Source organism: Tiliqua scincoides, chromosome 7 (genome assembly GCF_035046505.1).
Source record: "Tiliqua scincoides isolate rTilSci1 chromosome 7, rTilSci1.hap2, whole genome shotgun sequence".
Lineage (NCBI taxonomy): Eukaryota > Metazoa > Chordata > Lepidosauria > Squamata > Scincidae > Tiliqua > Tiliqua scincoides.
The window spans coordinates 73,145,721-73,169,845 of NC_089827.1; the positions used below are offsets into that span (position 1 = coordinate 73,145,721).

Here is a 24,125-nt window from a genome sequence, read left to right on the forward strand (position 1 = left end):
CACACACACACACCCAAATATTTTGACTGTATAAAACTTAGACTGAGATCCAGAGGGGTGACTGGAATATTGTTTCAGTTCCCAGTAATTATCCCAGAGAGCCTCACTTGCTCTTTGCAATTGGTAAAGACTGAAGAAATTGATGTAAATACTAAAGTAAGTTTATTACGCGTATAACCAACTCTTTTTGGAAAGCTCGGGGCATGTCACTAGGTGCTCCTAGGCACAGAGACTGAACTGTGAATTAGGACTTCCATGTTCTGACTCTCACCCATGTCATGAACTCTCTTGAGGTGGTCTTGGGCAAGTCACTTCTTGTCAACCTCAGCTCCCTAGCTGCAATATGGGGATAATAACACTTGTCTTACACACTCAAAGCTGTATACAAATGATAAGTATGAAAAGTTTGTAGTGCAGATCCTCTACTGTCCCCTATCAATTTTGAAATCAGTACTATTGTGCATTATATTACTAAAACCAATTTTTTTAGGTAGGTGTTGGATGGATGCATTGGAGCTGGCTTTGAAGTGTTCAAGTTTGCTCAAACGTACAATGATTCGAGAAGGTAAAGAGCATGATCTGAACTCCTCAACAGATGGTACACATGTGTCTTTCTATGGCCTACTGCGTGCAAACAACGTGCATAGTAGTGAAAGCTTCCCGTAAGTAAGGCAAATGTTTGATTTTTATTATAGGAAAAAGATGCTGATGACACTTTTAACGTTTTAAAGGTTCATGCGAGTCTGTATGTGCAGAATTTTTTTTTCTTCAACTATCATTGCAATTTTCTGGGAAATGACAAGGGGTATTGACTTTTGAAGGCCAACAAATCAATCTCTGATTTTAAGTGCATTTTAATTTTATTTCTTCATGAAACCAGTACCTATGTATGTGTGTGCATATATATAAATTAAATACAAATACATTCTCAAACTGTAAATATGGATTTGTTTCCCAAGTCCAGTAAATAAGGTAAGCTATAAATAGAAGAAAAGAAAAATAGATGTGATTGCAATCTAGGCAATACAGTGTGAGGCCCTTTTAATATGCATATTCATTTATATGCTAAGACTAACATAAATTAAAATTTGGGGTATGACCCATCTCTTTTTAAGCACTGAAGTCCATTGAGTTAACCATCAAATATTTCCTAAAATAAGTGAAGTTCATATATGCTTATATTTGGCTTCATTTTGCTTGATGTAAACTGAACTGAGTGGCAGCTTACAAAGCTATTAGTTGAGTGTAGTGTTGTGTTTTTAGATTTTTAGCAATAATAATAAACTTTATTTATATCCTGCCCTTCTCCCTAAAGGGACCCAGCAAGACACATGAAGTGAAGAACATAATTGAAATACTTTTTTTTTTTTTAGGTTAAATGACAGTGAAATTGAAAGGCATCACTACAAAGATCCAGATATGTATTCTGATAAATCGGATAAGGAAAACGATCACGATCACGATGAGTCGGACAACGATGTCCTGGGAGAAAGCGACACAGACACGTCAGAACGACAGGATGATTCCTACATTGACCCTGAACCTGATCATATCAAGGAAGCAACTTATTTGGAAGAGGTTCACGAAGAACTCGGAGAGGTAAAAAAAAACTACCTTATTTCTAAGTAATAAAAATTTGTATTTTGAAATTTAAAATTGAGTTTTAATGGGATACCAGCCAGGGAAGGCTTGATATTTGCTGTCTGGAAGAGCAGGCGCGATGAGCCCTGTGCTTCCATGCACTTTTCCTGGCACACTGCCTTGAGGAAGTACTTCTGGTGATGAAACTACATTGTCCTAGCAAACCAGGGTTTGATTTGCTGTTTTGTCAAAGTGTGATTTGATCAAACCAGGATATAGTGTACTCAGATGCATTTATGGGAAAGAACTTATGAGCACAGAAACTTATCTGAAATCAATCTTTGTGTCTGTTACATTTTTAACTCTGTAACTCCACATCTTGTTTTTTACTGTTCTTATAGCTGTGCATTGGAATAGTTGGTATACAGTCAGTTGTCTTTACATGCAAATTCGCTTATCCGCAAAGGGCAGAATTGCTGCCTTGTTATCCACGCCTCTGTTATCGTTATCCACTAAGTTTTGGTCCCTCATGTATATGCAGTGTTGGGCAGATATGGCTTAAAACGGCCGACGGATGTCATTTTAAAGGGGTCCGTGCTGGTAGCGGGAGTCATTCTGAAGGTCCCTGCAGCCTCTGGAAGGTCTCTGCAGCATTCAGAGATCCTTCAGCACTTTCTGCTGCACTCTGCTGGCTTCTTGAGGGTCTTGGCTGGATTCTTCTGTGGGCAGGGAAGGTACCTCTTTCACCCAGTACCCCTTGTACCTAACACCATTGATCCCATAGGATCAGTAGTTCATTATCTGCAAATCCAGTAGAGTTTGCAGGAACCTAAACCTAGTGGATAATAAGAACTGACTCTAATTTTTTTTTAGGGCACATATACACGGAATAGCCCCTTCACATGTGAGTAAAAGCAGTTTACTCTGTGTGTGTGGCTAGAATCAATGTAGTTCTTGAAGGAACTTGATTTGCAACAGTTTAAGAGTCAAACCTGATCCAAAACCATTTGACCTGAGTTGATTAGGGGGGGGGGAACCACCAGCAGGCAGTAAGATTGTAGCCAGAAACGGTAATCAAAACAAAAACAGAGTCTGAATCTCATGCTTGAGCTGGAATTTTCTGGCTGCCTCTAGCCTTGGTCTAACACAGGGGTGCCCAAACCCCGGCCCTGGGGCCACTTGTGGCCCTCGATGCCACTCAGTGTGGCCCGCAAGGAGCCCCCAGTCTCCAATGAGCCTCTGGCCCTCCGGAGATTTGTTGGAACCCGCACTGGCCCGACATAGCTGCTCTCAGCATGAGGGCAACTGTTTGACCTCTTGCATGAGCTGTGGGATGAGGGCTCCTCCACTGCTTGCTGTTTCACGTCTGTGATGCAGTAGCGGCAGCAAAGGAAAGGCCAGCCTTGCTTTGTGCAAGGCCTTTTATAGGCCTTGAGCTATTGCAAGACCTTCGTTCATTCATATAAGTTCATATTTAATATATTTGTTTATGTAAACTTCTGTAAATTTATTCAAATTTTAAATGTAAATTAATTCTTTTTTTCCCCCGGCCCCCGACACAGTGTCAGAGAGACAATGTGGCCCTCTTGCCAAAAACTTTGGACACCCCTGGTCTAACAGGTAGTATAAACCACTTTTTCAAAGTGTGAATTGCTTCACACATATTGGCTTCTAATCAATAAAGACCATCGGCTAATTAGAGTGCTGTAATGTTGTTGCCGGGGGTTCCAGGTAAAGTAAGCACACAGGCATACATAGACAGTGAGACAGGAAGCAAATTCTTTCTGAACTCAGCCTCATCAAATGTGGGGAATGGCTGTATTGGAACTGAATATATGTGTAGGTAGCGTATTGAGCATTGTGCCCCAAACCAAAGACTTTCTGCCTATATGGACTGTCTTCTCAGTCAGTGCCCTGATTCTTTCTCCATTCTGCTTTTCTGTTTGTTTCTTTGAAGGCAGGGGAAGCTTCTCAAACAGAGACTGTTTCAGAAGAGAACAAGAGTTTGATCTGGACCTTACTGAAACAAGTGCGCCCAGGAATGGACCTCTCCAAGGTGGTGCTACCTACATTTATCTTGGAAACACGTTCATTCTTGGACAAGCTCTCCGATTACTACTATCATGCAGACTTCTTATCTGAGTGAGTTAATTCCGTTCCTCTGCAGTAAAAACTGACTTGATCTACCTTCTCAGCAAATGACCAATCTCACACACTCCTGGCTCGCTGCCTTAACGCTCCCAGTGAGAGAATGGATTTGTGCTGCTTTTAGAAAAAGCTATCCTTTATAGTCTTTTTTCTCCTTGAACACCCAAAACCATCCCCTAGATATGTCAGCTTGTTTCCCCTAGGCCTGTCCTCTCTAAAGTTGCTTACCTGTAACTAGTATTCTTTGGCTGTGTCTGCAGTTGTGCAACCTACCACCATCACCAGTGCAGGTGTTTGGTCCTTAATATGGAATACATTGCTCATGAAGGAACTGAGCTGGATGGTGTTTATATACCTTACCAGCATATGTTTCCTTTAAGTTAATTGCAATATGAAAAAGTGAAATCATAAAAGAATAATAGAACACTTCAAAAGATAAAACAGCAGATAAAAGCTAATGGCATTAATACAGTATCTTAAAAGCCTGGGAAATAAGAAAGGTCTTGGTCTAGTGCTAAAAAGACACCAAAATAGGTGTTAGACAAGTTTCCCTGGGGACAAAGTACTATATTTGAGGTGCAACAACCTTGTAAAGCCTCTCCTTAAACTCCACATGTCTTATCTCAGACAGTAGACATACTTGGAGAAGGGCCTCAGAAGATGACTTCAGTAAACAGGCAAGTGTACTTGGTTTATCTTTTAGACATGCACAAAGGGGAAACATTCTTTTCCTTTATGGGAAGGAGCAGGAGAACCAGCTGCTAAGTTTCAGTTCTACGAAGTGCCCAGGCATTACTCTGAGCATGCGCAGAACTCATATATATGAATGCACTTGAATACAGGTTGCAGGTAAGCAACTTATTTTACTGCAGGTTTTTTTAAGCTTACTGTGTATTGGCAACCTTCAGTCTCGAAAGACTATGGTATCGCGCTCTGAAAGGTGGTTCTGGCACAGCGTCTAGTGTGGCTGAAAAGGCCAATCCGGGAGTGACAATCCCTTCCACACCGGGAGCAAGTGCAGTCTGTTCCTGGTCTGTCTCCCTGCCTATGGGCCTTCCTTCTTTGCCTCTTAGCCTCAGACTGTTGGCAAAGTGTCTCTTCAAACTGGGAAAGGCCATGCTGCACAGCCTGCCTCCAAGCGGGCCGCTCAGAGGCCAGGGTCTCCCACTTGTTGAGGTCCATCCCTAAGGCCTTCAGATCCCTCTTGCAGATGTTCTTGTATCGCAGCTGTGGTTTACCTGTAGGGCGCTTTCCTTGCACGAGTTCTCCATAGAGGAGATCCTTTGGGATCTGGCCATCATCCATTCTCACGACATGACCAAGCCAACGCAGGCGTCTCTGTTTCAGCAGTGAATACATGCTAGGGATTCCAGCACGTTCCAGGACTGTGTTGTTTGGAACTTTGTCCTGCCAGGTGATGCCGAGGATGCGTCGGAGGCAGCGCATGTGGAAAGCGCTCAGTTTCCTCTCCTGTTGTGAGCGAAGAGTCCATGACTCGCTGCAGTACAGAAGTGTACTCAGGACGCAAGCTCTGTAGACCTGGATCTTGGTATGTTCCGTCAGCTTCTTGTTGGACCAGACTCTCTTTGTGAGTCTGGAAAACGTGGTAGCTGCTTTACCGATGCGCTTGTTTAGCTCGGTATTGAGAGAATGAGTGTCGGAGATCGTTGAGCCAAGGTACACAAAGTCATGGACAACTTCCAGTTCATGCTCAGAGATTGTAATGCAGGGAGGTGAGTCCACATCCTGAACCATGACCTGTGTTTTCTTCAGGCTGATTGTCAGTCCAAAATCTTGGCAGGCCTTGCTAAAACGATCCATGAGCTGCTGGAGATCTTTGGCAGAGTGGGTAGTGACAGCTGCATCGTCGGCAAAGAGGAAGTCACGCAGACATTTCAGCTGGACTTTGGATTTTGCTCTCAGTCTGGAGAGGTTGAAGAGCTTTCCGTCTGATCTGGTCCGGAGATAGATGCCTTCTGTTGCAGTTCCAAAGGCCTGCTTCAGCAGGACAGCGAAGAAAATCCCAAACAAGGTTGGTGCAAGAACACAGCCCTGCTTCACTCCGCTTCGGATGTCAAAAGGGTCTGATGTGGAGCCATCGAAGACAACAGTGCCCTTCATGTCCTTGTGGAAAGATCTGATGATGCTGAGGAGCCTGGGTGGACATCCAATCTTGGGGAGAATCTTGAAGAGGCCGTCTCTGCTGACCAGGTCGAAAGCCTTTGTGAGATCTATGAAGGCTATAAAGAGTGGCTGTCGTTGTTCCCTGCATTTCTCCTGCAGTTGTCTAAGGGAGAATACCATATCAGTGGTGGACCTGTTGGCTCGGAATCCACACTGCGATTCTGGATAGACGCTCTCTGCAAGTACCTGGAGCCTCTTTAGTACAACTCGGGCAAACAGCTTTCCTACAACGCTAAGGAGAGAGATGCCGCGGTAGTTGTTGCAGTCACCCCTGTCACCTTTGTTCTTGTACAGCGTGATGATGTTTGCATTCCTCATGTCTTGAGGTACTCCACCTTCTCTCCAGCAGAGACAGAGGATTTCATGCAGCTCAGTGACGATGATCTCTTTGCAGCATTTTAGGACTTCAGCAGGGATGCTGTCTTTTCCAGGTGCCTTGCCAAAGGCAAGGGAGTCTAGGGCCACGTGAAGTTCTTCTAAGGTTGGTTCACTGTCAAGCTCTTCCAGCACAGGCAGGCACTCAATGTTGTTCAGTGCTTCTTCAGTGACTACATTTTCTCTGGAATATAGCTCAGAGTAGTGCTGCACCCAGCGTTCCATCTGCTGCGCCCGATCCTGGATGACCTCGCCTGTGGCAGACTTCAGAGGGGCAATTTTCTTCTGTGTTGGACCTAGGGCCTGCTTGATACCGTCATACATCCCCTTGATGTTGCCAGTGTCAGCTGCTATCTGTATCTCGGAACAGAGCTGGAGCCAGTAGTCGTTAGCACATCTCCTGGCAGTCTGTTGGACTTTGCTGCGAGCAGTTCGGAGGACCTGCAGGTTGCGCTCACTGGGACAGGCCTTGTATGCTGCTTGAGCTCTCCTCTTTTCCTCAATGACTGGTGTCAACTCCTCAGAGTGGGCTTCAAACCAGTCTGCCGCCTTGTTGGTCTTTTTGCCGAATATGGACAAGGCGGTGTTGTAAACGGTATTCTTGAAATGTTCCCATCTGTTGGATGCGTTTGCGTCGGCCGGGCCTGGAAGAGATTCCTCAAGCGCTTGTGCAAATTCCTCCACTTTTCTCTGATCCCGGGTCTTGCTGGTATCAATGCGAGGTCTTCCTTCCTTTTTCGTGTGATACAGTCGCTTTGTTTGCAGTTTCACTCTGCTGCACACCAGGGAGTGGTCAGTGTCGCAGGCAGCACCATGATAACTGCGTGTGATCTTGATGCTGGGAAGGCTGGAGCGTCTGGTGAGGATCAGGTCGAGCTGGTGCCAGTGCTTTGATCTTGGATGTCTCCAAGAGACTCTATGTTGGGGCTTTGTGTTGAAGAACGTGTTGCTGACACAGAGACCGTGATGACAGCAAAACTCTAGCAGGCGTTGGCCATTTTCGTTCATCCTCCCAGTGCCAAACTGACCTAAGCAAGTGGGCCATGAACTGTTATCAGCACCAACTCTAGCATTGAAATCGCCGAGGATGAACAATGGCTCTTTTACAGGGATTTTACAGGGATTTTACAGGGATTAAGCTTACTATTGCTTAGGTTTCCTATGCATTTTCCTACAATGTGTCCAAAAACTGAATGGATGTTCAAATCATATGTGACATTTTATGTTGATTAAAACAAAGAGTAAGCTTACATCTTTTTCCTTTTTATAAATTTATATGACAAATCTGGTGAATCTTTTTTTCTAGAGCTGCCATTGAAGAGAATGCTTACAATCGTTTGAAACAAGTTGTGAAATGGTATTTGTCAGGATTCTACAAAAAGCCAAAGGTAACAGTCTTAGAACCTTTTAAATAAGCACACAGTCTGCACACTTCTCATGATAGCACTTTGTTCAACAAGAACACTGTTTGGTTACTTCTTGAAACAAAAGATGAAATTTCTTATAGAGAATGTCATTGTAAGCCTTTCATTGCAGATTCCTTGGGAATATTTTTGCATAGAATCCTTGCTTTTGGAAACTGGAATATATTTTCTGTATGTTTAATATTCTGTCACCTTCCAGGGACTGAAAAAGCCCTACAATCCTATACTGGGTGAGACCTTCCGTTGCATGTGGATTCATCCAAAAACAAATAGCAAGACTTTTTATATTGCTGAACAGGTATTGCCAAAGAAGTCTTTTTATTTGAACAATGCTGTTTAAACCATTTCTGCCCAATGTTGCATATATGCAACAGGGATCAAATGTGTATACCTGTGGGCTTGGCAAAAAACACATGTAAAGGCTGAACAAGGTCATCAAATCAAGATGATCAGAGGCAATGTCGTAGCATTTCCAGTTATGGAGACTGTTCTTATTTTTTACCTCCCGCTCCCTGTCCTAGTGGCTTCAGATGGATTCTAGTAAGTTATCATCTAGTCTTGGTGCTCTCCTATGTTGTAGGAAACCTCAAAAGGGTATTTACTGAGAATGGTCTAAGTTTGTTCAAGAATTGCACCCTTTCTACCCATAGTGGAGATGAGATTTCCCTTTAGTACAGAAACTCCAGGTAGGACCAAAATATTTCCATTCCAAATGGAAATCTGCAAATTGCAGATTAAAACGTATACTTCAACTACATGTGCTCAGAAAACAAAATGAAGAAAAACAATTTAAATAGTGCACATGATTCTACTCACTGAATACATGCCCCAGAGTGAACCTGAGATCAGAGAATGAAGTTGCTGTTCCCTCAGTCAGTCTTGATTCCCAGACTCGTAGGGCTTAGTATCAGTGCGTATTTTCAGGAATACAAGGAATTTTCAAGGTAATTTTGAGTATATGCTATTTTTGCTTTACACACTGACTCTGAAATGTTAGCCTCGTGTAATGCGTGAGCCAATTGCATGCATAGGAAAGTTAGCAAATCATCCATATGGCACTGCTGCATCTAAAATGGAACACCTAAGTCCCACAGATGTGGAATGGGACTAACTCACAAGTACATCTTATAAGATGCATCATATGTAAATGATCCCACTTAGATAACTAACTTGTCTCTGCAACAGGGAGCTCCTAGCTGCACGTGAGAGACTTTAACTCTAAGTCTCTACATTACTTTTTATGTTAAAACGCTGGTGTATCACTCAGTTTCTTGTATTTTCTTTTTCTGCTTCCTACAACTTGTGAAAAAGACCTGAGAAAGTGGCTTAACCAAAGTTGTTAGATCACTGATTCTCAAACTGAATTGGGGTGGGGTTGAAAGCAGTGACGTGATCCCCAGAATCGTGCTGCTACAGGGGGAGGGGGGCTGTTTTTAACTTCACGAACCTGCTACCTGGGTCCGGGGGAATGAGGGGAGTCCTGCGGAGCCCTCTGCAGGGCTCCCTACGGCTTGTAGAATGGAAAAAAATACTACTACCCACTTCCAGGTTACGACAGCGAAACTGGAAGTGGGTTACAGTTGTTTTTTAGATTCTACAAGCCCTGCAGAGGGCTCCGCTGGGCTCCCCATACCCCCTGGACCCAGACCCCAGCAGCAGGTATATAAATTTAAAAACAACCGCCCCCCTTCCCCCCCAATGGCATGATCCTGGGGATCATGTTGCTGCTTTCCCCCTGCCCTTCCCTTTCAGGGGAAAGGGGCGGTTGTGCTCAGGGTGGTGGATTGCGACCCACCAGTTTGTAAACCACTGCATTAGATGACAAGCAGCATTTGAACCTAGGTATCCTATGCCAAAACACAATGCCGTAACTTCTGCACTGGAATTCCTCTCAAAAGGCGTTTCTAGTCTCTTACCAGGTACAACCACGGGGTTTGTTTGTTTTTAGATTTTTTAATTATTGTAAATTGTTTTTAATTGTTTTTCATGTTGTACTTTTAAATTGTAAGCTGCCTTGTGTGCCCGTTGGGCAAAAAGGTGGGGTATAAATTAATCAAATAATAAATAATAATAATAATAATAACCCTGTTACGCACAAGATTTTCAGTTCCAAATTCTGGTTGTAACAGCTTACTTTGAACCACTAATTCAGTGTGTTAAAACCAGATTATTATGCTTCTGCATTCTTTTGCTTTCACTGTCTCTTACAACAGGTCATTCCCTTTATATTGAACTTTGTTGCTTTCAATAGGTGTCTCATCATCCTCCAATATCTGCCTTCTATGTAAGCAATAGAAAAGATGGATTTTGCCTTAGTGGTAATATATTGGCCAAATCCAAATTTTATGGTAAGCTCTTCACAGATTTCATTTTATTCTTTTAATGTCTGTCTACCTTGGGTGCCACCGTGTTAGGAGAGGAAAGGAGGGATGTATGGGGCATCTGAAGATAATCCACACGTGCTTTATAGTGTAAAATTTATTATACTATAATTCACACATATACTGCATATGGTGTACACAGAAGCAGTTGCTTGACCTAGTTAGTCAGACCATGCTTGAAATGTTTTTCATTAGCGTCTACACCACTGACACAGTTGACTAACAGCCCAATCCTATCCAGACCTTACTGGGAGTAAGCCCCATTGATTATCATGGGTCTAAGTAGACACGCATAGGATTGGGCTCTAAGGGAAGTGCAGACCTCCATCAGCGTGTGCTGGGCTGGTTCCACACATCTCATAAACAGCTTTCCTTAGAGTGCTGCAGGTCATCTGCAATGAAGTATGTATGAATTGGAGGTCATTAAAACGTGTGTACGCTTTTTGAGATGCCCTGTAGATTTTAAAAATGAACTTGTGTGCATTGTTCTTAGGATCAATTTATGAGGTATAGGATCTAAAAATCAAAATTTGATGCATATATCAGTGAAAATGAATTGAAGGTGCTTTCCACTTCAAATGAAGCACATTTATGTTAATTCTGCACTTTATAGGACTTGCTACAAAGAGATGATGATCCGGTAAATATTCTGTTTCTTCTTGGAACATGCTTTCCTTAACTGACCTGTTTTGTTGTGTTGTGCTTTTTTATTTTGGTCTTTTAGGAAATTCATTATCTGCCATTCTAGATGGTGAAGGTCGGCTAATGTTCCTTAACAGAGGAGAGGAATATGTAATGACCATGCCATATGCACATTGTAAAGGTATTGGGTTTTTTCAGTTTAGAAACTAGAACTAGCTTCCTGTAAAACAAGTATATGGAAGTGGCCTCTAATCATTCAAATGGGAGGTGCATCTGCAAAAACCCTTTAGCAAATATATAACTGTGTTTCATGAAGGCCACTTTATTCCTTCAGATGAGTTCCTGTAAGATTGACTTGGTAGGAGGTATGGGCTTGCGTGAACTTTTAAAATATGCCCACATCAAAAGCTTAATTCTGACCACCACAGGTCAGCACAAATACTTCTTGCCATCTCTAAGAGGCTTAGGGTTAGGCTATAATTTGAAAGTTTTGGTACATCTGCCCGTAGACAGAACATTAAGAGGGCTTTTCAGTATATGAAAGTTTTTTTTTTTTAAGTTTTAAGGTAGGAAGCAATTTACAGAAGGTTTCTTTTCTGCTGCTCTTCTTCTTTTCTGCTGCTTCAGCAAACTCATTGCTGTGTGATCAGTTACCTAAAGAAAGCTGGGGGTTAGATCTCTTTAAACTTGTTTTTGTAGGATTTTATCTTGTGCTTAGGGCTTCTGGTTTACTCCCCCCCCCCCCATTCTCTAGTTTCATTCAGAATAACTCATTTGCTTGAAACCTACTTGAATGATTGACAAGAGGCCTTACAACATATTGGTGCATTCAGCCACTAAAGAAAATTTAATTATAATTTTCTTGTAAATTGGCAGAGGCCTAGACACCAGTATGTAGTGTTTCAATTATGTGTAGGAATTAAATATCCAATAACAAATTCATAACATAAACCTAGAAATAAAACTAGGTCTGTTTACCTTACAGGAATTTTATATGGCACAATGACTTTGGAGCTTGGGGGAACAGTCAGCATCGCGTGTGAGAAAACAGGCTACAGTGCGGCACTGGAGTTCAAGCTAAAGGTTAGTTGTGCATGTGTTGGAGCCACAGGTTTTAATGCTTAATGGGTAGCTATGTAAAAGTTCAAAAGGCCAAAGCTTGTATGATTAGGCAAAAGATGTTTAATAATGTTGGTTGAACATATTTTTTTAAAAACTGGTATAGTATTTTATTAAAGAATATTCAACATATGAAGGCTTGACTGTTCACTGCAAATTAAACTGTGCATTCTGCAGAATTGTTTGATTCTGTTGATTTCACAGAGCAAGTGAGACACTTTTATTGATCTAACTCATCTTTAAAATACTGGATGAAACCATTGAATCATTTTAAGAAAAATAGTAAAAAGATAGGATTGCTTCAGACTGGGGATTGACTTTCTAAGGTCTAGTTCAAAAACTAATTCTCTGCCAAGTAAGAAATTACTTTTTTGTCCAATGCCTTTTCCATTGCTTACTAACGGTCAAAGTACATTGATATAACTCTGACAGGTGTATTTTAAAGTGATGTAGGATGACGTGCCAGAAATTTTGTTGCAACTTCTAGTATTCTTATAAAGGTCTCAGCTTTCTCAAACACTTAATCTCTTATCTTTAATAGCCATTTTTGGGCAACAATGACAGTGTTAATCAAATAGTGGGAAAAATTAAACTGGGCAAAGAAGTTCTAGCTACTTTGGAAGGCCACTGGGTGAGTAGAATTTATATTCAAGTGTACATCTATTGTTGGATATATATTTTTATTTGTGCATGTATATAAGTGAATTACTTGCACAAAATGCTATTTAACCATGACTGCTTCTCCCCCTCCCCTTGATCATTCTTTGAAGTTCATGTTCAAATCAAATATTCCACAATAAATTTTCAGGTACTCAACCAAAATACCATCTCCAGATGTGACAGATTCATGCATGTGCCTCTCTGACTACATAGAAAGCACGGGAACATTCCCAGCTTCCTTATCCTTTCCCGGTCTACAAAGCATTGTATAAAGTGAGGCAAATAGTTGTAAAGCATGAAAGGGGAAGTAAAGGTAACCGCACAGCAAGGTGTCATGAGATCACATGATTAGAGGGGGACAGGAGAGTGCTCCTCTGTCATGGGGGTGCTGTGTTTTGCAATAGCTGTGTTTTTGTAACATCCTCTGAAAATAAAATTATAACAGAAGCTTTGTTGACTTTGTTAAATACTTATTCTTTGACATCTAAAGTAAACTAATATGTTAAATGTGCAGGACAGTGAAGTTATTATTAGGGACAAGAAGACAGATGTTGTGGAGACATTCTGGAATCCAACACCTGAAATCAGACAGCACAGATTAAGAAGATACACAGTGAGGTTTGAGGAGCAAGGTGACTTTGAGTCGGAGAAGTAAGTTTTACATGATACTTCTGTTTTTCTATGCAGTAGATAGAGGGGGACAGAAGCGAGAATGATCTAAGCCAGTGGTTCTCCAACCTTTTAGCACTGGGACCCACTTTTTCTGGACAAATTTCTGAAGGAAAAATCCATTATGGGTTACAAGCCATGATGTGTATGTGCAACCTCCTGATTTTAGAAATGGGCTATGTCAGAATGCCAGATGCAAGGGAGGGCACCAGGATGAGGTCTCTTGTTATCTGGTGTGCTCCCTGGGGCATTTGGTGGGCCGCTGTGAGATACAGGAAGCTGGACTAGATGGGCCTATGGCCTGATCCAGTGGGGCTGTTCTTATGTAGAATGACAGTCTGTCAGGACCCACTGGAAATGATGTCATGGCTGAAAGTGACATCATGCAGGAAAATTTTTTAACAAACCTAGACTGCAATTCTATACACACTTACATAGGAGTAAACCCAATTGACTAGCATTGTTAAAAAAATATACATAGTAGCCTGTCAAAAGTACAGATCTGTAACATTTCCCCAAATGAAGTCACATACCATGGTAGCATCAAATCTAACATATTAAAAATATTGAAATGAATGGAGAAATTGGCTTGTGACCCACCTAGTGGGTCCCTACCCACAGTTTGAGAAACACTGATCTAAGCTAATGTCTGAAGAAGAACGTTGGGGAGAATGGAAAACATGTCTTAAAATCTAGCCTGGTAAAATAATGAAGGAATGTGAACAACTTTCCCCATTAACCTGAAGAGAAAATTTGGAATACAGGGTAATAAAAGGAAATGACTTGAATGTAAAATTGTATATTTCTAAGATTAGTCAGCCTCCCTCATTGCAGTGATGCAGCAGAAACGGATATTACAAATCTTTTGATCGGTTTTTGACTTTATCACCTTTTCGCTCTTATCTGCTAGACTTTGGCAACACGTGACCCGAGCTATAAACAACAAAGACCAAACAGAAGCAACTCAGGAGAAATGTATCCTGGAGGAAGCTCAGAGAAAGGCTGCCAAAGAAAGGAAAGCCCGGGATGAGGAGTGGGTATGCAAACTATTTGATCCCGATGCCATCACAGGAGAATGGCACTACAGATATGCAGAGTGAGTCATGGAGCACTGTTTTCCTTTTCTGTCCACGATGCCGTTTTAAACTATTTAAAAACTGCTTGTCACGTCCCTTCTGTCCACAGTCCAACTCTGGTTCAGTGTGCAGTGCTCTTCCCTTTAATTGCGTTGCACATATTGCAGATGGGGGAAGTCCAGTGTTACAGACTCAATTTCCATACCTCAAGAGCAAAAAGGGCCTGAGATTTTCCCCCACACTGCACTTACTGCTTTGTGAGGGAGCCATGTGTCAGTGCTTAGTCTGGCACCAAAATGCTGAAGGAAATACTTCGTGCAGACAAACTCTGGATTTATGCTCTCCGTATTTTGCTCAGGAGTAGTGCTGGATGATTCTTCTGACACTCCATTTATGCAAACTGAGTGTGAATCACAGTCCTTTCAGACAATCGTAATTGTGGTTCTTCCCACAAGCAGCTGGCTCATGAACTCCCTGCCCCATTGTCCACTTGGGCTTGCACTTGTGGCCCCTTACATTACTACAGCATTTGGGGAGCAGGCTTTGGCTGTCATGTGAGTTATGGTCCCTGGCCTCAAGCCATTAAGGGTCAAAACCAGCATCTTAAACTGTGCCCAGAAATGAACTGGCAGCCAGTGTAGCTCCTGGAGTAGTAGTCCGATGGAGCTGAACTGCTGAGCCCCCGTGACCATGTTGGCTGTCATGTTCTTTGCTAATTAAAGTTTCTGAACGTCTTTGAGGGCAGCAGCATGCAGAGTATGTAGCAGTAGTCAATTCCTGATGTCACCAGGGCACTTTGTACTTTTAGTTCTGAGTGATCTGGCTATGGCTGCAGTTGGTGCACCAGCCAAACTCAGGCAAAAGCTCCCCTGGCCACTGCCACCACAAGGAGAAATGGTGAGCCCCTCAGAGGGAGCACGACCCCATTCAGAACAAGTTGATAGTCCAACACCTTTCTTTGTTTCAATGTAGAGTTCTACATTACTGTTTTTTATAATGGGCAATTCTAGACTACTGGACTCATGTGGCAGCAGCACAGACCCCTGTGTGGGTATGGGCTTATGGCCCACAAGGTCCTGAATGTAGATCAAGAGATTCTCAAAACTGCAGTGAAGAGATACAGAAATATGATCATGTTTTATTCTATGACATGCTAAAACTTTCCATTGTGAATGGTTTATAACTATTTTTATGGGGATAAAGTTCGAAATGGTGCTGCTCTTCTTTCAATTGTCCAATCTGTGTTGTGTCCATCCTCTGTTGTTCATAGCACAAGGCCATGGGATCCACTGAACGATGTGATACAGTTTGAAAAAGATGGTGCCATCCAAACAAAAGTCAGACATCGGACACCAATGGTATGCTCCTATGGGGTGGCAGTTTGGTCAAGTACTGTATGTTGTGGGATGGAAAGAACTTCAGATTTACTTTTAAGATCTAAATCTTTTTTAAAAAATTGCGTATTCTGGGTCAGTTACCTTGGTGATTGAGGTATTATTGGCAGCCTTTCCTCTGACATTAAGGAAATGAAACAGAATTAAGGTAGCTAAATTAACTGTGTTTTCTTCCTTTAAAAAGAAATTAATGTATAAAAATAAAATCTCAACTTTGTAAATCCCTCACTCCTTACCCCTCAGGTTGCCAATTTTCTTGTGGCATTTCAAACAAGAAAGCAGGTTCTCATTCATTCTTGTATGCCTACATGTGTCCATGCACACACCACACAAAATTATTTGCATCTGTATATCTAAAATACACACACACATCCCCCCCACAAATGTGAGGTGTTTGAGGAGGCTTACAGCATAATAAAAACATAAATACATAAAGTTAAATAACTGCAATAAGTTAAAGTGATTAAATAAATAGTAGCAGCATAAAACAGCAAAGATAAACTAAGGAATTCCTAAACAAAGAATGTATTATGTTTTATCTAGTATCTATTGCAGTGGAGGACTCTGGGCTGTTGTATTTTGAGAGGCGATACTACTTCTCTATTTGCTCCCCTCTGTCCATATATCCTGATCACACCTCAGCCATTTTTCTTCTATAAATCACCCCCTGCCAGCCTAGGATCACACAGTATTGAGGTGACATTCCAAATGCCACCTCCCTCCTTACTTGGTGATACACCAGTTTCTCTCTCCCCATTCCCTGAATTGGAAAAGAAAGAAATGTTTATATCTAATGAGCAGCTAGTGTGCCATGGCATGTCTCTTATCCATCTTGGTTTTGTGCAGATAAGTGTTATGAGTTTGTGAATTACAGGTTAATGTTGCAAAAATAAAGAGGTCTGCAAAGTCAAAGAAAGGGGAGTGTGGCTTCTCCTCGCCAGAACCTGATAATCAGGACTCCTCGGGGAGTGAAGGTAAGTTTTTTTTTATGACATCTGTTTCTCTTTTCAGTTACATGTAATACAAATGCAACAGACACATCTACCTTTTTTCTTCTCCTTTGGATGAAGGTGGTGTTGGGGGAGGGAAGTTAGGATTGGATAAAACTTTTTTGCCCTGGCATAACAAGAACACAGTTTAAAATTATCTGGTCTTATTTGATGAACTACAAAAATTTGCCTTTTGGTTTGTTTTAAAAACTTAACCTATTTTACATTTGAATTATTTCTGAAGCACAACTCAAACATAATACAAGAATCCGAAAGAAGATGCTTGACCTTGGTGAATTGCAAAGTGCCATTGAATCTATAAGGGAGACACAGGAAGACATTCGAAGGTATAGGTTTTTCAGTTACTTTCTTTTTAAAGCATGGGTGCTTAAAATCAAAATGTCACTCATACTTGAGGATTCCTTACTGACTCATGAGCCATTGCTAATGTATGAGCATCTACTTCCTGTTTACTTCCTAGAGTCCATGTTACAGGGAGTAAATGCTTGCTTTGATTGTGTGATTCTCCTGGTTTTCCTGTCCTGTGCTTGTCTCTGGGTGCAAAGTCTGTTAGGAGAATTGCCTTTGTCATGTCTGGGAGGTGCACTTACATTTTTTCTTAAGTTACAAAGACCAGCTAGAAAAATCTTTGTTTCTACCTGATATAGCACTTTTAGACAACTGTTCTCCAAGAACCTAAATAGCTTAACATAAACTTAACTCTGTGGTATGTAAATACTTAAGCCACATATCTTCCTTTGTAGTAGAAGAGGTTATTGAGTGAAATTTCTATACAATATTTCATTGTGATGGAGTTAGCATTTTTATAAAGGTTGATAACATTCATACCTATAGATAAGCATTAATTTTCATATTAATGCAGAAGATTGAGGCAACTTAATATGTAATTAGGTTTCTTCCCTAATGGATGTGTCTGTGATTTATAATAGATGTGAGTGTATTTACCTAGTCACAAAATAAAACAGAAGTAAGGGGTTTTAAAAGTGTATCTTATAATTGATATTTTTTTGAGATATTCTAGAAAGTTAGTTGGCAATAACTAAAGCTGCCACTGGAAGAAAACACTATAGTTAACTTTTCCTGGTTACAACATATCTAAACCATAGACGTCTAAAAACAACAACTGCTCAACAAACAGGCATGCCATTTATCCAACACTTTAGTTGATTGACTAATTAGAGTAATTAAAGTTCACCAAGGTTTAAAAAAAACATTTGAGTCTACTTCGTCTTCTAAAAAAAAATACAGAATCCACTGTTTTTTCCTGGCCTCTTAAAATGAATGGGGGCTTTATGGCAACACTACTGGAAAGAGTCACTTGTCCTTTTTCTTTTGCGAGTTCTTCAGTATTCCATCATTTCTCTTTGCTTCACTCCCGCCCAAAATAGCCAAATGGTATGAATTGTACTTTCCTAAAGACACCTGGGAGCAGAAATTCCATATTATGTTACTGTAGGAGTTGAGACCCACTTATTGGTGCCAGTTCCCAACTTGAAGTGAATGGGCACACATTCTGTTTCCTATGCCTGCAACTTGGTGGTTCAGCTATGAAGCTCCCACAATATCTTACTGGTGGAAGTCATTGCTTTTGTATCAAACTAGTGTAATTTCTCCAGTAAGTAAAAAAAAATAAATCTTGATCTAACAGCTTATGTATTCAGCATGTGATGTTATTGAAACTTCTGTAGTACTGACATCAGAATTAGCAACCTGTAACTTCACCTTTTTCATTTGTTATGTTTTGTAGGGACATTGTGGCTCTACGAACTCGAATGACTTCTAACTCGCTGACTCAAGATAATAATTTATTTCAGTTCAAGCACTATGTCTTCATTTTGCTGATGATTCTCCTGCAACTTTTCATCAACTATTGGTTTAAATAGAATGCTTGGACAGAAGAATGTATGAACTGAATGATTATATTCTTCGTGGGACCATATTTTAAGCTTGATTTGGCTTCAAATAATGCAATATTATTGGAAAAGAGAAGAGCTGTAGTCCTTTGCAATCACATGGAGCAGTGTCTGTTATATTCCGTCCTAGCCTAATTACATGGACAGTGCTTATGTGCCAGTACATCTTTCAGATGCCTTGTATATTCCAATATGTCATAGACCGTAGTGATAAATACCAGTACATAATATGTCGGGCTGGGAATTCAGAAACATTGCTTTCATTGTAACCATATCCCCATTGGTCATGTTAGAAAAGTGAATGCTAACCCAAGACTTATTTGAAGTTTAATGGGAACTTAATCCACTGAGAAATCACATCTGTAATGTAGGCTTTGAGGAATGGCTCAACGGCTCATCATTGGCTTAGAGTGATGATGATCATTAGGCTTAGAAGATGTTATGCTATATAGTCCGTCAACATTTCACGAGCTCTGTACATTTCAGTGATTGTTACTTTAGCCGTGGTTCTCCTTAGTTTATGAAAATGGAGATCCCTTGATAGCAATAGTAAGTTGAGAAGAAATACCAAGACCACAATCCTGAAAAGCGTACAGATAATTCTGTGTGTCCAGCAGTATTTTAATCCATTTCTTCCAAATAGAATTCTCATGATAAATTGCAAGCTGCTTTTTATGTTCTGAGCAGCTTCAGAAACTTTTGTGTTGAAGGGTAAGGGGAAGCTGTTTGGGTGGGGAGGGCAAATAAACTCTGCTAGTTGTTAGGACTTTCTGTAGGGATTGTACAGGGATAATACCCCTAGAGTGCAAATATCAGACACTATTTCTTTGTTCTGTTATAAGCGGTGGACTTTTCAGGCTGGTTTTGATCATTTGAATGTTAACTGTGTTTGAAGAGAGTTATGCCATAATACACAGACTTGAACAACCGCTTACATTTTTTTAACAATATCCCAGAGCCTGTTATTCTGCCACTTTTTGCCTGTTTAGCTACAACTGCATTGAGGGGGCCAAAATACTAGCAAACTAGCCTGCACTGAATAGCAACTAAAATATAGATTTTTAAATGAAAACGCACATTCTTTAAATTAGATTGAATTTCTTAAAAATTAAACACCCAGAGATCCTATTCAGCTGTTCTTGACCTGTAGATGCATGGCGACAGCAGAACACTCAAATTCTTTTTCTGTGAGTTGTATCCATCTCATTTTGCATGAACCAGAGGCATTTCCAGCTGAGCGGGATGGGGGATGATTTTTGCTAACACCCCCCCCCCCCCATTTTCCTCTGGCAGCAGGTCCTCTAACCTCCAGGATTTAATTTTCAGTGGGGGGGGGGGGGCTGCTGTGAGGAGGAGGAGCAGAGAACTTTCCATGCGTTCTAGGGTTAGGGTTGGAACCCTATGAGATTTTATACTGCCCATAAACCCTCTCACTAGTACACAGTTGGTGAAGATTAGGATCTACATGACTTTACGAGGCTGCTTAACTACTTTATTTATACAAATTAGCTTAAGTAAAGGGAGATCTCTGCCTAAGAATTATAACTTATTGTAGTTAGACATGTTGTACTAATATTTACATGTCCTTACCCTTTTGTTTTGCCTTGTGGACTTCTTGCCAAAACTTTTCCCTCTGCTTAAGAAAAAAATATTATTCTTTTCACAGAACAACTTCTGCTCTATGCCGGGTTATGAGGTGGTTTCCCAAAGAGCAGCCTTCATAAGTAGAAGTCTAACATGATTGTAGCAGACAGGGGTTAGTTTGTGCTGTCATGATCTAAGTGCTCTGTGGATTGGCTGCTGTCATTCTTATGAATACAAAAGATCTCTGGTGACAGCAGCACTAGCAGGTGATTATACCATGAAAAGATTATTTATGTTTGTATTTGTAAGCTTTGAACTAGCTATTTAGACTGCAGTCTCCTCTGGTCAAAACCAACAATTTATTTCAATGTACTTTGGCTCTCTCTGCAAATATACATTATCCTGTTTCTGTTCGCTTGCTCATATATTTTGCTGGTGCATTTCTGTGCATGGATTTGGTTGCTTTTCAAATGTCCTTCTGCCTCTTTTGTCTGTGATAGAGTTAAATCAGAGCAGTCCAATCTTCTCTCTCAAACACAGAAAAGCACAGCTTATACCTAAATTCTTGCTCTGTTCCTTTGTATGAATTTTTTCATGTGAGGAGAACAAAGGAATTTATTGCCTTGAGTACTTGTATGGTGTGGTTGATTCCAGGCCTGGCTTATGAAATATTTCTTCCAAAACAATAATTAGCCATGTGAATATGACCTTATATTGTCTGAGATTGCCTGACTGTTTTCTGCACATAGTAGTTTAAAAAAACAACTGTGATTGTACAGTTTGTAGAACTCTTGGGGCAGTGACCTTCTTGCTGTTCTTTAGTATTTAAAATGGAGCACTTGCATCCTCACCTGTGTGGTTTTTTGCTTTACATAAATAGAATATATTCAAAATTGCTTAATGTTGCCATGTTTATGGCTGTTTGTTCAAAAGAAATGCACTATAAGCATTTAATATGTCATGTAACCATTAACATAATATCTATAAGGAAACTAAAAGTGTTGTGTGTAAAGTAGTAAATAGTTCTGGCAATATGCAGTGTTTCTTGTATTTCACGTATTAGGTTAGTTTTTAACTGTTAGCTATCCCATGTAAATGTATAGCATGCTTTTTCATGAAAAGCTCATTCTGACAGCTAACCTGTACAACATATCAAATTATTTTTACGGTTCACTGCCCTCCTGTGCCTTTGGGGAAAAACCTTCTTGCCAATTCAATGTTAATGGAATGAGATTTAAATACATTTGTCTTATCTACCTTGATGGTAGTCATCTGCTTTAATGGCTGTTTCTTTTTCATGGGTTTTTATCCTATTGTAAATAGAAAACTTTACTGCTGTACTCTTATGATGATTATTCTACTGTATTCTCAGCTTGGGGGCATCTTTTGAGAGAAGGCCATCAGATACTTGAGTTTTGTAACAGTGCCTTGATGGAATTCCCAGAGATGACGGGTCTATGGGGTTGTATGTATACATACATGAAGATCTTGTCCAAGTTTGTGCCATATCTATTAATAAACTTTGTGGGAAGTACGTTATTTCCAATGTGAAGTCAGTCAAACATTTCCCAAAAGATATGGTAGAATTACAGAAAAATCCATCAGTTTTCTTTCAATGACTATTAATGGCTGGACCCAACAAGATCTCCAAAGTTTGGAGTATATATTTTTGTACAATGAAGCTGCAATGCTTTGTTTGTGATACTACAAAAATAGCCATAATAAAACCACAACATCACAGACAGATTATTTTGGCTTCATTTTTGCTTTCTTTGATTTAAAAAAAAATCTAAAAAGCATTTTTTTCTGAACAAAAAGGTGTATGTGTGGGATGTGGGGGGGAAATGACTGAGGATTAAAAGACAGTAATTTACCTTCCAATGGAATCTTCAGAAAAATACCACTTCTAATCAAATAACCTCCTCATGTGAACCAAGAAGTACGTTTAGTGGATTTAAACTTTGGCAAAAAAAATAAAAATAAAACTTTTTTAGAATGTGTAGCCTTCCACTGTTCTTGAATACTTGTTCACTTCCTCTGGTTTCTGAATGTCACATAGTCCCATTAGCTCATTTTAAAAAATTCTCTTCTTCCTTTTTTTAAACTTCAACATATTGCTTGGATTTTTATACTGTTACATGTTTTTTAAATGAAAATGGGTTGTTGTACTAAAGCTGTACAGGACCAGTGTTCAATCCAATGCATAAAATATATGTAAGGGACAGGTGGAGGTTATGGCAAAATATGAATGTGAATTCACGTAATAAATTATATATATATATATATATAGGAAACTCTATTCCTGTAAGTCTTCTGTTTCTGCATATCATGTAAAATAGCATTAATATTATTGCACTGTGTTTTTTAAATCATGCTGCCTGCAGTGTGATAAGAGAAACAAGTAATTTTCTTTGCAAGAATTTAGAAATTGTGTGTTGCATGCTTAAGTGTACAGTTGAGTTCAACAACTTGTTTAAAAGGTCATTTGTAAATTTAAAGCTCTACCACTGGTCAATAGTTTTGTACAATTAAAGAAATAGAATAAAGAGCTGTGATCAAGAACCGTATGATGAGTTGTTTGTGTACATGAAGCTGCTATATGTAAAATCTGTTGCTATTCTTTGAGAATCCTGGAACTGATCATCTGGAATACTGTTTGAAGAACACATGGCTCATATATTGGATGGCCACTGGCCAACCCACTCCTTTCCAGCCCTCCTCGCATAACATCAAACCCCTGATCTGTAGAGAGATAAAATACCAGAAAAATATACTATTAAACACACAGGCAATTTTTTTTCCAAATGCCCCAGGTTAGGAAATGAGAGGCTGCAAAGAAATCCAATACTTTGACATACCTAGTGGGTGTGCATTAAGTTTTTCCACACAAAACACTTAAATGTCTAGAGTTCTAAAATGTGAATGGAGCTCATCATTCCCCTGTTGTGGGGAGTAGGATTAAGGCAGGGACAGTGGTTTGATATCCTTGCAAAGTAGTACCTTAAGTTAGTCCAAATCAGTCTTGGCTTCATTTTTGATTCCCAGTCCAAAATCCCCCATACACAATTTCTCCCAGGTTGCAGCAAAGGCCAGTTAACTAAAATTGATCCTTCAGTTTCCTGCCAGCTCTTCCTTTCCTACAGAAGGCACTTTCAAATGTTTTTGAAGAGTAGTGACCTCTTGTTTGGGGGGGGGGGGAGACACACCACTTGTTGCTGAATCATATCTAATAAAATCCTGAATTTCTCCATTCATTTCTCTGGGCCAACTCACTTCAACCCCGTGGGAAGTGAAATATTATATCAGATATATATAAAATATCTGAGCAGGTTGGGGTTTGGATGAGTGCCAATAAGTTGAAATTTGGACCAAAATGAAGGTGAGCAAGTTGTACACTTAGGGACTTCCATGCTAGACAAAAGGCTGAAACTGGGTTCACGTGTGATCTATACTATGACATGCCGATTACGACATAAAATTGGAAAATGCAACATTTTAATTTGGGGGTATGAAGATGACCTCATCAGCACAGGTAAGCATTCCAGGCACAAGAGCCATCTCTCCATCCCACTGCTGAAATTTTCTTTTGCCAACTGGGCAAAGGTGCTTGCCAAGTTTTTGGTTTTTTTAAGTATTTCAGAAACTTTTCACAACCCACCAGAAATCGGTTCTTGACCCACTGGTGGGTCCCAGCCTACAATTTGGAAAACACTGCTCTAGGGTTTTAGACCAAAGTCCCCAGAGATGCCAGGGTGAGAATTTGCTTGAAATTCCATGGCAAGCCACAGGTGCACTTGGCACCCAACAACAGACCCTCCCAATTCCTGGCCATGCTTTTCTAATGTGCTCATTTGGTTTTCTGCGACATCAATCCTACTGCAAAATGTTACATACGTACTAGGCACACATGTATGTATGTTACATGTGTAACGTACGTATCTAGGGGTGTGTTTTTTTGGTTATAT

The 24,125-nt window shown here is 40.4% G+C and overlaps 1 protein-coding gene across 1 annotated transcript; it reads left to right on the forward strand.

Moving 5' to 3' along the window:
* Positions 1-471: 471 nt before the first annotated feature.
* LOC136656955 (oxysterol-binding protein-related protein 8-like) lies at positions 472-22,722 on the forward strand. Its single transcript, XM_066633471.1, has 15 exons — positions 472-662; positions 1,374-1,599; positions 3,539-3,723; positions 7,595-7,676; positions 7,912-8,010; positions 9,964-10,060; positions 10,818-10,916; positions 11,721-11,818; positions 12,396-12,485; positions 13,029-13,165; positions 14,094-14,279; positions 15,530-15,617; positions 16,528-16,627; positions 16,887-16,989; positions 18,411-22,722. The coding sequence occupies exons 1-15, from the start codon at positions 502-504 to the stop codon at positions 18,544-18,546; spliced, it is 1,887 nt and encodes a 628-aa protein (XP_066489568.1). The 5' UTR covers positions 472-501; the 3' UTR covers positions 18,547-22,722.
* The last annotated feature ends 1,403 nt before the right edge of the window (positions 22,723-24,125 follow it).